The sequence below is a fragment of the Vanessa tameamea genome, chromosome 5 (assembly GCF_037043105.1).
Source record: "Vanessa tameamea isolate UH-Manoa-2023 chromosome 5, ilVanTame1 primary haplotype, whole genome shotgun sequence".
Lineage (NCBI taxonomy): Eukaryota > Metazoa > Arthropoda > Insecta > Lepidoptera > Nymphalidae > Vanessa > Vanessa tameamea.
In genome coordinates, this window is record NC_087313.1 from 4,848,218 (window position 1) to 4,861,343 (window position 13,126).

At 31.8% G+C, this 13,126-nt stretch overlaps 2 protein-coding genes across 3 annotated transcripts in view; both read left to right on the forward strand.

The window, feature by feature from the left end:
- LOC113392520 (serine/threonine-protein phosphatase 2A regulatory subunit B'' subunit beta-like) overlaps positions 1–10,864 on the forward strand; it is a 114,901-nt gene extending 104,037 nt beyond the window's left edge. For both annotated transcript variants that reach the window (XM_026629006.2, XM_026629007.2), the window contains exons 3-11: positions 929–1,065; positions 1,984–2,161; positions 2,491–2,633; positions 3,387–3,487; positions 3,839–4,007; positions 4,358–4,484; positions 4,690–4,854; positions 5,398–5,480; positions 6,735–10,864. In XM_026629006.2, coding sequence (XP_026484791.1) covers positions 929–1,065; positions 1,984–2,161; positions 2,491–2,633; positions 3,387–3,487; positions 3,839–4,007; positions 4,358–4,484; positions 4,690–4,854; positions 5,398–5,480; positions 6,735–7,470 — 1,839 coding nt within the window. In that variant the 3' untranslated portion in view covers positions 7,471–10,864. The remainder of the gene's footprint in view (positions 1–928; positions 1,066–1,983; positions 2,162–2,490; positions 2,634–3,386; positions 3,488–3,838; positions 4,008–4,357; positions 4,485–4,689; positions 4,855–5,397; positions 5,481–6,734) is intronic.
- A 461-nt stretch (positions 10,865–11,325) lies between these two features.
- Positions 11,326–12,876, forward strand: LOC113392521 (ribonuclease H1). The gene is made up of 2 exons (XM_026629008.2): positions 11,326–12,240; positions 12,361–12,876. The coding sequence occupies exons 1-2, from the start codon at positions 11,376–11,378 to the stop codon at positions 12,549–12,551; spliced, it is 1,056 nt and encodes a 351-aa protein (XP_026484793.1). The 5' UTR covers positions 11,326–11,375; the 3' UTR covers positions 12,552–12,876.
- Positions 12,877–13,126: the final 250 nt, after the last annotated feature.

Consider the following 13,126-nt stretch of genomic DNA (forward strand, 5'->3'; position numbering starts at 1 on the left):
CACCCTTTGCTTAATTAATAACATTAACACTAACAATATTATAGCGAACGAAAACTAAAACAGTTCACGGAACTCGGTACCCTTGTACTGAACCAAATAATTTCGAGGTATGTTAATTTACGGTCCGTTTCATTGAAACAATGGTTTTCAACTCAATAAATTCGGTTCGAATTTCACTTATACGAGTTAGCCAACTCACCCGCATTATTTAACCTTATTTCCAATAGAACAATATTTAATTAATTTCCCACTTTGAAGTTAATTTTAAGCTATAAATAAAAGGCACAAGGGACATAATTTTTTAGTACCCGTGGTTAGTGGCGCATTGACAATTTAAGGAATGGGTAATATTTCTTATAGTTTTCAAGCGCTGGTGACAGCTTGGTCTTGGTTATGCCAATATTTAAATTATTCCAATATAGCAACATTGTCAATACCAAATAGAAATAAATTGTTGATGATTTTAATTGCTTGGTATGAAATATATGATAATCACGTAGGTGCATTCATAATTTTATTCCACTTGTCATAAACATGAATGTGCTGTGAATGTTAAAGAAATAACAAATATTTTTTAAGAACATTATAAATATGTAACATACCGTCTTATTGTCTCCACTGGTACAAGAAAGGTTTGTTTATTTTCCCTCAGATCTATGAATATACGATTTAACGTGGAATTGCTGCTAGCGTTCAGGCACCATATAAATAAATATAAACGTACTTTGTATGTACGTTCATATATTTGTATATAAGTATATTAAAATGAAAATAGTTACCGTACTAATTTTATAAATATAGCTACACAATTATCAGTATAATTATATGAACACTTTAATTTACTTCTTTTGTTTCCTAAATATGTTCTCATCGTCAAATTCTATTAGGTAATGTTTAATTAATATAGTTATTACATTTCAATTCTCAGGTGCCGAGAGAAAGCTTCAAGCATATCGTGAAAGCGTGCGAATGTCCACTCTACTGGAAGATGCCATTGTTCCTGGCCACACAACAGAATCTCAATGCTGCGGTCGATGGTCATAAGTTCATTGATTTCTGGCGAGAGTGAGTACCAAATCAAAATAAAAAAATGTATCCGCAATGCTTTTTTTGTCTTTACGATAAATTATTATTTTTTTCTTTTATATAAGCAGATTATTTACTATTGTACCGCAAGGGAAAATGATGAAACGCTAATGCATTAAAATTATGCTTATGGAAAATGACGTTTAAATCTTTAAATTTTATATAAGATTTAAAATTAACATGGTTATTTTTATTACTAACAGTATTTAAAACGAGATATTTACCATGTTTTTTACTTTTATTTGGTGAACAAGACATTCGTAGATAATGTCCAAATATCGAGCTCCACCAAATAAAAATAAAAAACATGTTAAATATCCCGCTTTAAATTTTATTTCTTGAAAGTACCATTTTGGCGCTTAAGCTTTCTTTCTACTAGCGATTATTGATTCCAGATTTGTTAATTAAATGGGTAGCTAGTAATAGTTGATTAAATAGTTAAGCTTGTAAATCTGGAGGTCCCGCCTGTTTCACTTATTCCCAATTCGGGAATACATAAATCTATTGGATTTCTCTGTCAAGTATCTCTAGAAGCCAAGAATTTGGGGCAATCCTACACAACGGCGTCGTGTCGGCTTGACTTACGATCTGATTATGAGAATTACAGGATAAAGAGTTTATTTGTTTTTGGAATTAGTCAGGACATTGTTGCTACTAATTTTTAGAATAGTGTACTCTACTCCTAAACATCGGCATTATAATAAGCTTGTAATTCCTTGCTTTGTTCAAGCTTATATATAAGTATTTCAGTTATTATGTACAACTACTCGTTCATCATCAGTATTTCTTATAACATTTACTAATAACCTTAGCTAGTATCGACGAGATAAAGAACCAAAATTAACTAAACTAATTCAAAATTCTTGTTAAATATTTATGGACATATTTTTTTACCAGAATGACAACGCAATGTCACGACCAAGCGTCCCGGTTTGTATACATTCTCACCCGAGGCAAGAGCAACAATCTGACTCCTGAAGACTTCGTGCCACTTGTTCAAGACGTTGTGGACACGCACCCCGGACTTTCGTTCCTAAAAGAAGCCACAGAATTCCACTCCCGATATGTTCATACTGTAAGTTGTTTAAAACTGAAATATGTTCTTGTATCGAGCAATACAATGAGTTGCAAATACGTCGTATTATTTTTAATTTGTGTGGATGGACAATACTTTTTTTCCAAATCATCATTGAGGTACAAATTTGACTTCGAACGGCCTAAAGAAAAAAAGATAAATTTAAATCAAATAATAGCGTAAGTATATTTAAATCAGCGACTAGATAAATGTTAGAACAGTAAAATATATTATCCAACAATAATTAAATATAATTTAATGACAATCAGAACGAACACAAAACTAAAAAGAAAATAGTGTGAAATTGCAAAATAAAAAACAAATTTCAGGTGATCGCTAGGATATTTTACTGCGTTAATCGATCGTGGTCTGGAAGAATATCGATACCGGAACTCAGGAGATCTAATCTGCTCCAAGTTATACAACTCTTGGAAGACGAGGAAGACATCAATCAAGTTACGCAATACTTTAGGTGAGAACAGGATACAATTCTATTTGTGGTTAGATTAAGAATTGTTTAACGGCTCCTAAAGAACAGTTCATTAAACATAGTATTATCTGTGTAGTTCTAAAATTCGTAGATAAAATATTTATTATTTATAGATAAAAATATTTCGCTCAGAAAAATAAGATACTTTAAAACATTTTAAGCCAACTAGAATAACATAGAATAATGTTTAAATTTGTTACTTTAGGAAGATAGACTAGCAAATTAATCGTCTGGTTGAAGGTGGTTTTACTTGTACTTTTTGCTTATAGACAGCGGCCCTATTAGAAACATAAATTTCTTTTTACAGCGGCAATGCACCGCCCACTTCTCGTGGTTGGTGACGCATTGTCGGTCTAGGGCGCTTACAATTCTAACCGAAACACAATAATATCATATGCTGTTTGATGGTAGAATTGGTGAGGGTGAGCCCCAGACGACCTTGCATAAAGCTCTACATTTAAACTCGAGTTTATCGTAGTATACATTTTTATTTCGCTATAAAACTTAATACTCTTAGTGCGTAATTAAAAGGGTTTTAAAACCTCTATAAAGGCAACACTTACTGAATTGAGGTGTAAAATTTTAGCTATTTTTTTTTAATTTATAATATGCGGTTGAAAAAACTGTATACGCTACAAAATATAGAGTAACTAAGAAAACAACGTCTTAGAATATATTTTAATTATTTCACTGATGCATAAAAGAACGGCTTGAATGTTTAATTATTATTTTCAGTTACGAGCACTTCTACGTCATATATTGCAAGTTCTGGGAGTTGGATAAGGACCACGATTTGTTCATTGACAGACACGATCTTGCTAGACATAACGACCACGGTCAGTAGAGAAAGCCTTATGTTCTTAATAATCTATTTCCATTTTTTCCTAATTAGTATCAATGATTTAAGCGTAAAGATATGTTTACAGATCCCCCATAGCCAGTGTAAGAAATATTAACCAATGCAATGCAATGTAAGAGCATTGCTTATGTGCCACCAATTTTATGTCCCTTGCGCCTAATCATACTATCTCACTCGCACTTTAAACCGAAACACAACAATACTAAGTCGAATACATAATGTATGAGTGATAACTTCCCAAATGGGCTGGTAAAAAACTCTACCATCAATTAGAATACTCTATAATATATTATAGTAACAATAGTAATTCCTTAACATAACATTTCAGCTCTATCAAGCCGCATGATCGATCGAGTGTTATCCGGGTGTGTTACGCGCGGCAACCAGAACCGACTGACACCGGACGGCGAGCCTCGGATGTCTTACACGGAGTTCGTGTGGTTCCTACTCGCTGAAGAAGACAAAACTCATCCCACAGCTATTGAATACTGGTTCAGGTAAACTATCATTATTATTATTTTTGTTTTGTGATATGGGATAGGTTACTTTAAATTAGATATAATCCTGTAGCAATAAACTTAATTCAAGAATCTCGCTTTTTATTTTTGAATTAACAATAGCTCAGCTATTAGAAAATCGCTTGGCATAAGTATATCTAAGGTTAGTTTATCTTTATCCCTTTTTCGATTGAAATAGACTACAGTTACAGATACAAAGGAAATAAAGTCTTATTATCGGTGACGTTGACATTATAAGAAATGAGCTATACTTGAGATATTTCTAGAATATCTTTATCTATAAAGACAAACCATCAAATGGCGCCAATCGTTACGTCTTTTTTTGTCAGGTGTATGGATTTGGATGGCGATGGTTTCATTTCCATGTATGAGTTAGAATACTTCTACGAGGAACAAATGCAAAGGATGGAGGCCATAGGGATTGAAACTTTGCCGTTCAACGACTGTTTATGTCAGGTAGCATATCATCCTATTTTTTTTTAATAAAACTAATCAACTCTTTAAGCGAATAAAGTAAACCGATTTTCCAAATTGTATTAAAAAAAAAATTAAAACTCATTAAAAAAATCGTCTCTGAACTCTTTTTTTATTCACACACTATGGATATATAAAGATATAAAAAAATACAATAAAATAAACTTATTTAACAATATAATTATAGATGTTAGATATGGTCCACCCAGCTGAAGATGGCAAGATAACTTTAACCGATCTAAAGAAATGTAAGCTAACACCGATATTCTACGACACCTTCTTCAATCTGGAGAAGTATCTCGACCACGAGCAGCGGGATCCGTTCGCTACGCAGCGTGATTCGGACTCTGAGGTATACATTTATTATGTTGTTTATTAAATTATATCTATGATTGTTACTATAATACCTATATAGTCACAATACAACAAATCAACTACAAATACGTGGTTTAGTGGCTACTTAGGCACATAATTACAACGGATGCTGGTCATAACATCCTGGATTCGATTACCTATTTAGGCCTTTATAAATTACTAGCTATCCGTCTTAGCTTACTTTACACGGGTACAATATGTATCCATATTATATTACTGTTAGATTGAAAAAGAAATATAAAAAGAAAATTTTAGTTTTTGTTCGGCTACGGAAGTTGAAATTCTTTACATACGTGTATATAATATACGTGTATTGTACATATAACTCTCAAATTGCTCTGTTTATTTATGAAAACTGCATTTAAATCCGTTGCTTAGTTTTAAAGATCTACGTGTACAGACGACGGGGAACGAGTTTGTTTTATTTTATGTAGAGATCAAGTTTTTTTTTTTGGTACACACATAAAAATACAGCTAACATATAAATACAGATAAAATAAGCTATGTTAATTAATTCCAGATGTCAGAATGGGACAGATTCGCTGCTGAGGAATACGAACTGCTAGTGGCCGAGGAAGGCGGCAGCGACGCGCAGGACCAAATGTAAGGACTCTGTCATTGATCAATGTTTCTTTTACATCAATCAATTCATAATTTTTTTTTTCTTCAAAAACAGGCAGTTGTATAAAATAATTAAAGACTCCGAGAAAAGGAAGTGTTTTAATCGTTTCTATGAGTTGTACAGAAGTAATCAGTTGCCGAGAATTAAATCAAAGAAATAATTCGTTGAGTGGTAAAGTAGTATTCGTGATAAAGCACCAGCCCAGTTAGTTGAAGCATTGTGGAGCACATTACGGTCTTAGCGCTTAGACCCGCACCTTGTCATGTCACAGATGTATTAACAGAATTATTCACCTGATGTAATGAATATGTTCTGAATGCACACCAATAAGCAAAACTTAGGAGATCGATATTCCTATTAAATTTCATCATCCATATTATATGAACCCTTTTAGAATCGCTATTTATCTATACATTCCACTATTATTTGCTTTATCTTTTATCTATTTTTTATCATATTATATCGTATTTATGGAATTTTATATGTAGTTACCATATTTATTCATTTTTGGTTCATTATTTATTCTAATTTCTTTCATCAGGGAGGAAGACAGAACTGGCTATGCTAGGGTAAGATTGTGTTCGTGTATTGCAGTGTATGTAATGTAATTTTCTGCATAGAATTTTGCACAAATTTGAATCGAAATGAATTTAAACATTGCTCGATATCATCGACATCAGAACGAATCTACGATCAAAACTGTCTTGAGTATATATATTTAAATAATTTTGATACACATTTGCTGAGCTCAATAACCTACCTTCTAACAAGCATTCTGTTTTACAATATAACCGTGTTCTGATTTCGAAGCCTGATAAGCTGGAATGAAGTGATAACGCTGCGACGTGTCGCATCGAAATTTGCATTTTGGTCTTCAAATATATCACTTACGATATATTTTTACGTGTGTTGCGATGAAATATTATGATCATAATAAATAAGAACAGATTGCGGATGTTTGTACAGACCCTCGTTCAGTTTTGTGACGTCACTTGCTTGGAAGTCTGCCTTACTGATGAAACATATATGTGTATCATACCTGTAATTACGTTCCATTTATCAATATTTATCCGCAGCTTTTGTTTGTAAATAATGTTCATAATCATCATTTATCAGGCATGAAGCGACTAACATTGAAATAAAACATGCAGTTCTGTTGCATTCAGTACATATAAATATGATAACACATTTTATTTTTGTTCTCATGTTTTAACTAAAAATTTTGAAAATTTCAGCTCTTACGATGAAACAGATGAAGACTGTTTGTCGCCTAATCTAGATGACGTTACGAACACTGAGGTAGTCGAAGATTCCAGCATGGAAGAATCAACTTTAAGCGAAGGATACACCAACATTGCCGCCCGCGTTAAAGATCCCGCGGTAGTCGCGGCTGGCCCGCGGACCGCTGGGCCGCCTGCAGCTGGCTTCGTAAACCTCAGCTCCATATATTCAATTGGCAACAGCGAGAGATGGGCAAATCAGAATAAAAATGCAACACCAGAAAGAAAAGGAGAAAAACCCATTCCACCCGAAAAGCCTGTCAGCTTGATGATGATGAACGGTAAAATGGACAATAGATGCGGCGGTTTCGGCAACAACAGTTTTCTCTACTCGCAACTTCTTAACTCTGGTAACAGTGGAGCTAGAGCGAAAGATCCACCGTCATATACAGCAGCTACCAGTGGAGCACTTTTCGACAAAAATGGTGAAGCGAAAAATATGGTAACATCACCCAGTAAAGTCAAATCGCCAGTTTTGAGTCCACTTAATGGTGTTAGTAAAATCTCTGACAATTATGAAAAGGCAGTAGCCGAAAGGCTGAGCCCCCAAAGAGAGATATCTAGACTGAACCGTAGCAGTCTTTTTAGTAAGGTTAATACGGGCGTCGTATCCGGCAAAGTTAAGAAAACCCGCAATCAGGAAGAAGAAGACGAGGATTACGCGAGAGATAGCGACGAATGTTCCATTTAGACTCTGTTGAAGGTGTTATGCCTAATTTAATAAATGAAACTGTGTTAAATGCGATCGTCATTAAATGTGCAAATTAAGGTTGGTGAAGTTATACATCAATGTTGACGTTACAATGTTGTGTTTATCAGAGAAATATTTTTCCAGCGTATCCTAGGTTCGGTACGTGCCTTGTGAGTATAGAACGATAGACACCCTTGTGTGGACACTAAACGTAAACTTAGAAGATGTAGTAAAAAGTGCGTTATTATTCGGGGACTGTTTTAGAGGGTGAACGGTGTGTTTTAACATCGCTTAAGTTAGTTTCAGCATTTTATTAGTATTATGGACATTTAACAGTGTTATTTTAATTACGTATTTACTGTAGCGTATAAGCATATCAAATTATAGGCATGGTTCAGATGTACTTAGTTTAGGAATGTTGAATCACGAGCAATGGCGTGAATCGTTACAATAATCTTTACCACATTTATATAGATAGGTATTTTAATAACAGCTTCCTGTTTCATACAGCTTATAATAATACGAATCATTACATTATTCATAAAATAAAAAGAGGCCTCGATATAATCCGTCAACGCAAATCGCTATTCGCAATTACTCATATCATCACTCCATCCATCACAGATTAAAATATTTTGGATATAGAAAAAAAAATTAAAAAAAGAAAACAAAAATAAAGATTTACTAATCACAGTCAAAAGCTTTTTTACATCAAAATTAAATTATAGTAAACACGCACAGTTATTATTTAGATAACAAAATATTTTTATAAGACGTCTCGTTCGCGTAGTTTTTTAAAAAAAATATAATCTAATCGTGTCAAATTAATTCGGTATCGCCGTATCGATAGTTTTTCATGACGACGTTTAGATACGAATAGATCGATTAGGCAATGATAGACTAGGATAATTCGAGTATTATTTAAATTTTCAGTACCATGGAAAAATGTGTACATGTAGTTTTATATACTTAGTAACAAGAATCTTGGGGCCCATGCGATTTCTTTCGCAGTTATCTGTGCAATCGTAGCATTATAAACGATTTACACGATACGGTAATTGTTGCGCCTTCGATTGATGATGGTAAGGTTGCGCGGTGTTATTTAAGCATATAATTTACATTTTTCATTAAGTCAATCATTCACCTCCATATTTTTTTTACATCATATATTTTGAATCTCAATTGTAGTATATACACATACCATAACATACCATTCATTTTTGAATTATTTTATTTTTATTTTTACTAAATATTCATGAAATAGATGAAACAAATATATACCCAATAATGTATTAAACTTTGTGAAATTGGACGGTGAACATAAATTATAAATTAATCGTGACAAAGTATTTAATAATAAAAATAAACAAGACAGCTGTATATAAGCTTGTAGATAATACAGGTAGATCACGATTTTTCTCTAGTCTACAGGGTGCTGAATACGAGCTAATTGACGGTCTACCTTTCGTAAACTTTAGTTTCTCAAATGTGTACCACGGCCAAAGAATGGGTTGTTTAAATTGCCTATAAAATGTTGACTAATCATATATTCGACTTTTGTTCTTAGATATAATTAGAAATATGTAAAAATTTTATTTAATTTTAAATAGATTTTTATAATTAAATTTTGTGATTACTCATTTGAATTGTAAAATTGTTTTAAGTCATTGTTATGACGGTGTATACTGTACATTTAAAACATAATCGTGCCTCATTATTTGTTAAATTATTTTTTAAAGAATGTCTAATTTTGCTTGGAATTCGCGAATCTTTTGTTACTAATATAACTAGTCATTTCAATTCTTCGTCAAACCACAAATCATAAATGATAAACATCTACCAATTAATTATTAACCAAAACAATTGTTCATGAGTTTAATAAATTTTATTAATATGTTGTAACCTTCGTAAGTTGTTTTTAATGTTTAAGAGCATAAATATTTATTAGACGACTATAATATTTCATTTTTACAGGGACAATATATAAGGGGCTTGTTAAAAAAATTGCTTAAACTTCAGTAACTTCGACCCAAATATTTTGGGATAGCCTCTGTTCCTCAAATATTTTAAGACGTCTGCCTTATTATTTTAACAGTTAGGTATTGTTAAATTACGTTTGACAATAAAATAATTTTCATTTATTTGTATAATATATAATACGACCTTAATATGTATATATTCTTAGATCGATTTATGATTTATATCATACGTTAGATTTATCTTAGCTACTTATAGCGCAAGACAAGCTTATTACTCTACTTATTTTTCTAATTAAGTTATTAAACTTTTTAAACCACCAAAGCGACGGAAGCTTTCATTTTCTTGTTAAACAAGATGGCGAAGAAAGTACTAAAACATGTAATTGAACAAGCTGGTTACATTTTTATATTATTAAAATAAAAACTCGAAAGTGTTACTTTTTTTAGTAATTAAATATTGTATTCATAAGTATTAAAACAATAATGACAACGGCTCGGGTTTATTCAGTTTTATATAGATTTGTTTGGTAAAAATAATTGGAATAAAAAAGTTGTCTATGTTAGTGTTATGATGAAAGAACCAGTATCTTCCAAATTATAACCCCAAGCCATTAATTATATTTAAGTAGTGCCATTAATATAATATTTGTGTGTTAGTTTGTGTGATAATGACTGAATAACTAATGTAAACCTAAATCCTAAATGTGACAAAGTTTTACTTTTCGATTCACTTTAATAATAAAAATGTTGCATTTGAACAATTCAGATTATATTTTGAAGTCTGGTGGTAGAATCAGGTTTAAAAAAAATTCAAACACTATCAAGTAAATCTCCAAGTGAAAATATATTCTGTAAAATCTTTTATTAATTAAGTATTACACATTTTATTAATTAAAAACAATGCGTTATAACATTATTTTTAAAATTTGTATTAGGTTTGTTTTTTCATAATGACGTTATGTTAGGAAGTATTTGATTTATACGTTGTATTTTTAAATATTAAACAACTTATGGTGTAGAAATTTGGGAGTTGAAATATTTATAGAAAATATGATATTTCAGTCATACGCAATTGGTTTATAACCACTCAATACTAAATCTATGACCTAAATCAGATTACAGATACATTTGTATCTATCGTTAAAGAAATATTTTAAAATACGAAGATAAATACATGATCTGTCACAATGTATTATAACACGATAGACACTAATGTAGCCGTAGCTTTATACTTATTTATAGTTTTTATGCGTGTAGCCACACCAAGTGGTAAGTTATGTTGCTAGAATATTATTAAAATAAAAAAACCAAAACAAGATTTTTTACAAATGTTAGTGATGACGTAGTTCGATGTGTTAACACAAAGGTATGAGACCTAATTAAGAATCCTAATAAAGTACATTATTGTATTTCAATTTATTTTTTATTTATTTTTACCTAAGTCAAGCCAAAGAATACCAAAGAAATGCTAAGTACCCCAATGCTGAACACTAACATTAAGAAAAAAGTATCTATCAGAAGACTGAGGGCATACAAAGAAAACTATCCGATATTTGATCGAAACATTATTATGTGGATCAAACAATCTTCAGACTTGTTGTTGCCTTTATTGAATAAGTAGGTAAAGCAGAACATTATAATATTCATTGCATTATCGTTCCTTGTAGGTACTTTTTTTAAATCGTAGCGAACATCTAAAAAAAATACTCAAAAGGAACTTTTATTTAAAAAGGCCAAAATATTTTCGATTGTTATAATAATTGAACAATTAATTTTTTAAATTATTTATATAAGAATTCAATCGAAAGTAAAAAACACAACTAATTACAGAATAGTGACAGTGACACTGTCTTGTCAAAAGATGTGACATCTGACATGCAAACATTTGACATAAGTCCGTGAATAGTTTCATTTTAAAATACATAAATGTTATGGAAGGTAATCACGAATCACTGGTTCTCAAAATCTACGAAAACCGTAATTAAAACTTTAAATTTATCAAAGATGCCATTTTACGCCGTAGCAAAGGGCCGCACCGCAGGTATTTACATGACTTGGCCTGATTGTGAATCTCAAGTCAAAGGATTTCCCGGTGCAAGATATAAAAAGTTTGATAACATCGTCGCCGCTCAGGACTTCGTAACAAATGAAGGAGGGAACAAATCATCTCAAAAGGCAAAGCCTTTGGCCAACCGCTCAAGTTTTGGAAGTTCAAAATCTAGCCTCAAGAGAAATTTTTCAACATCAGCGAATGATCAAAATGACAACAGCCACATTCCTAAGAAAAAATCGAAATCGAAGCGTAAAACATCCGAAAGTAATGAAAGTGAAGACACAGATGATTCTGATGACTTGAATACTATATTAATAAAACAAATGGATGACATTGAAAAAAGATTAAAAGGTTTTGAAAAAGGTGTGGATAAGATCATGAAGAAAAGTAGCAAAACTGACCGGAAGAGTATATTAATAGAGCCTCAAACAGTGGGATCGAGTAATTTGAATGAAGACAATTTTAAAACTGATGAAGATGATTATGTCCAAGTTTATACTGATGGAGCTTGCTCATCTAATGGACGTAGTGGCGCTAAAGCGGGCTTAGGCGTGTATTGGGGTGAAGGACACCCATTGAACATCAGTGAGCCTGTCTCTGGCCGTGCTACAAACAATTGTGGAGAGATTCAAGCTGCCACTCGGGCTATCACAATGGCAATAAATCATGGAGTTAAGAAGCTGGCTATCAATACTGATTCAAAGTTTTTGATAAATTCTGTGACAAAATGGATGCCAGGTATGTTTTCATTGATACTAGAAACTATGAATATCATTACAGTGATCATGAGATTTGAAATGATTAATGACAATTCATTGATTTGAGTTTTAATATTTATAAGCAAATTATCAATTTCAGGTTGGAAACGAAAAGGTTGGAAACTTCAATCAGGTGAGCCAGTGAAAAATGAAATAGATTTTAAAGAGCTAGATAGTCTACAAAACAAAATTAAAATAAAATGGAATTATGTGGAGGCTCACCGTGGTATACATGGGAATGAAATGGCGGACCAGCTGGCAAAAGCGGGAGCCGCCATGTATAATAAGTAGTACTAGAATAGGTAGTTGATTAATTGATAATTTGATCTGTGTTAACATAAAAACACTTACTCTGTAAGTTTATTCCTCTAAAAGTATTGTTGAATACCTTATCTTTATGTATTTTCTCTTACTAAATTTATTTAAACTGAATTTTTTTTTTTTTACATCTATTTTGCTTTATATTTATATACATAATTTCTAACCGATAATTGAATAGTTCAAATAATATTATAAATACTGCAGGTCAGTTATTAAAAACGTAACAGCTTTCCAATATACATTACAAAAATATTTTGGTTTTATAGTTGTATGATTTATCAGGGTTGACATATAAGTAGCATTTCTTTCTTTTTTTTTTTAAAAAAGAAGCAGAAAAAGATGTTGACGGCTGTTGCACTTTGAGTCTTCAAAACTTATATAGACAGTAGAACTTTTGTTTATTGCTTCTTCTTGAATACAACTACTACTAAATGGAATACAAACCATTACTGCCTTATACAATTTAAGTGGTTGGTTCATACATAGACTGATGACCCTAAGAAATGTAAATATAATTGTCTGCATTCATACGAATTTAATTCTTT

What these genes read in the sequence shown, in the direction of transcription:
- LOC113392521 (XM_026629008.2), top strand. Translation starts at nt 11,376, where the DNA reads ATGTTATGGAAGGTAATCACGAATCACTGGTTCTCAAAATCTACGAAA. An exon ending in TGTGACAAAATGGATGCCAG is followed by an intron (nt 12,241 to 12,360) that starts GTATGTTTTCAT and finishes TATCAATTTCAG; the next exon opens with GTTGGAAACGAAAAGGTTGG.